General features: G+C 33.2%; 1 protein-coding gene across 2 annotated transcripts in view; it reads left to right on the forward strand.

Moving 5' to 3' along the window:
- Window positions 1-1,058, forward strand: part of LOC111451491 (coatomer subunit gamma-like) — an 8,966-nt gene extending 7,908 nt beyond the window's left edge. Inside the window, exons 18-19 of one of the 2 annotated variants that reach the window (XR_002712000.1) lie at window positions 427-736; window positions 887-1,058. Coding sequence is in view for 1 of the 2 variants with exons in the window: in XM_023091935.1 (XP_022947703.1) it covers window positions 427-621 (195 nt within the window). In the remaining variant the exon portion in view is untranslated. Of the gene's footprint in view, window positions 1-426 lie in introns of both variants that reach the window. The other variant, XM_023091935.1, reaches the window with a different exon arrangement.
- The last annotated feature ends 1,125 nt before the right edge of the window (window positions 1,059-2,183 follow it).

The raw sequence follows: 2,183 nt of genomic DNA on the forward strand, positions 1-2,183 counted from the left end.
TTTTTTTTTTTTTTTTTTTTTTTTGAAATTAAGCTTGTTTTGTCAATTTCTCTAGGATGGTTTTCATCCTTAAATAAACATTTGAATTCTTAGTCATATTCCATAAATAAAATCTACTTTTTGAAAACTACTTTTTTTAGCTTTCAAAACTTAGCTTGGTTTTTACATTGGTAGAAAATAGATAACAAAATGAAGAAACTTATTGGTAGAAGTTCTATTCTATCAACTTAATTTAACAAAACAAAAAATTAAATGGATATCAAATGGTGTGTTAGTTTTTTGTTTTTGAAAATTAAGCTTATCAATACTAATTTCATTTCACTGTGAGTTTATGTTTTTTTAAGAGTGATGAAACATAAAACCAACGAAATCATTATCAGATGTGATTTCTTTTCCTGTCTCTTTACTCATTTCATTGTTTCCCAGGGCACAGATGTTGTCCCAAGCAATATGCGGTCACACACATGTTTACTATCGGGTATTTTCATTGGCAACGTGAAAGTACTCGCACGTCTGTCATTTGGTCTTGATGCTTCTAGGGAGGTTGCAATGAAGCTGGTAGTTAGATCTGACGACGAGGCAGTCAGTGACCTCATTCACGAGATTATCTCCAGCGGCTAAGTCGTAGTCGGTCCTTTGCCAGAAATTTTTTCCAAGTCTTGCTGTGGATCAGAGGTTGGCAGCTTAAGAAAGATCAACCATGAAACCACTTCATTTTTGGGCGCTAGCCTTCCAGGTTTACTTTTCATTTAGCTATTGTTTAGCTCCATTATATTTTTAGCTAAAGCACCATATCGTAGTCCTTGGGAAGGTTCAACTCCTGCTATATTAATTATGACCCAATCTCTACTTTATCATCGTATTTTTTTTTTCCCCATCTTTTTAGGTAATATGTTACCTGAAAGGGGCAGATTTCATTCGTTGAGGGAAGCAATAAGTTTGCTCCACAAATATATGTAAGAAAGAACCGAAATTTATCTTCACATTCAACATTTTTCCTTACCTTTGAGGAAAGTGCATTTAAATTCTCAATAAATTTCATTCTGAACTTATAGATTCATCTAGTCATAGTTTTTCTTTGCGTTTGGATTAATATACGAGGTGGGTTCTATTTCAAGAACTATAGGGTCAGAAGTTGAATTTGCAGATTAACAAAATTACTCTATGGTCATGTCATCTCATGTCTGGAGTACTATATTTTCTTCATGGCTTATTATAATTATAACTGCAATATTTTCCAGGAAAATAAAAATCCGAGAACTGGTTCGAAATGTTGGCTTCGATCGTTTGTAAAATAATTTATTGGTCTTGTTGGAGTAAAAGGTGCACATTGTCATAAGTTATAATTGAGAATATCTGCATATGGGTGGTAATGGTTGATCGGTTAATTGAATGAGGATAGATGTGATACTTGAGTAAATAAGAAGCATGAGGATATGATGACTAGGAGAGGCTTAAAAGAATCTAAAGTTGGTTCTTATGTCAACAAAATGCACCATACTTGTAACTCAATCATAGGAATTTGAAAGTTTTGCTTAGAGCAATCTTGTGTAAGATAATAATATTCACTCTTAGAAGCGAGGAGTAAATAATGTGATCATATTGCTAGGGATGTAGGGGAATGTTGAGGTGAAAAAGTGTTGAATATGGATTCCAAATGATGTGATCATATTGCTAGGGATGTAGGGGAATGTTGAGGTCAAAAAGTGTTGAATATGGATTCCAAATCTTAGGTATGTATCGTTATAGAAGATGTGCATGAAGAAGGGTCAGTTCCATCCTCTTACGAGGCAAAGAGATATAGTATAATTCGTTGAGATGTGACAATTTGAAGTATCGTTTATTATTGCTTCGGTTGATAGTCATTTTGATTTTTGAGTCTTGATCTTTATCATTCTATCTACTTCAGAAATATTTTGGTTTTGAAAACTTAAAAACAAAAAGTTGTTTATTATGTTTGTTTGATAATGACATCTCTCTGCGTACTTTCTCCTTAAATTCTAGCTTCCATTTGCTGGTTGATAGATATTTGAATCCAGACCTGTATTACTTGGGCTGAAATAGAATGGAGCAGATTTAAGAAAAGAAAGTATTAGGATTTGTGTATGTTAATGTTAATGTTACTGTTTGTGAGAAGTCACAGTTTCATGGATTCTTGTCTAAGAGATTGGCAGTAGGGATTC

Source organism: Cucurbita moschata, unplaced genomic scaffold (genome assembly GCF_002738365.1).
Source record: "Cucurbita moschata cultivar Rifu unplaced genomic scaffold, Cmos_1.0 Cmo_Scf00013, whole genome shotgun sequence".
Taxonomy (NCBI): Eukaryota; Viridiplantae; Streptophyta; class Magnoliopsida; order Cucurbitales; family Cucurbitaceae; genus Cucurbita; species Cucurbita moschata.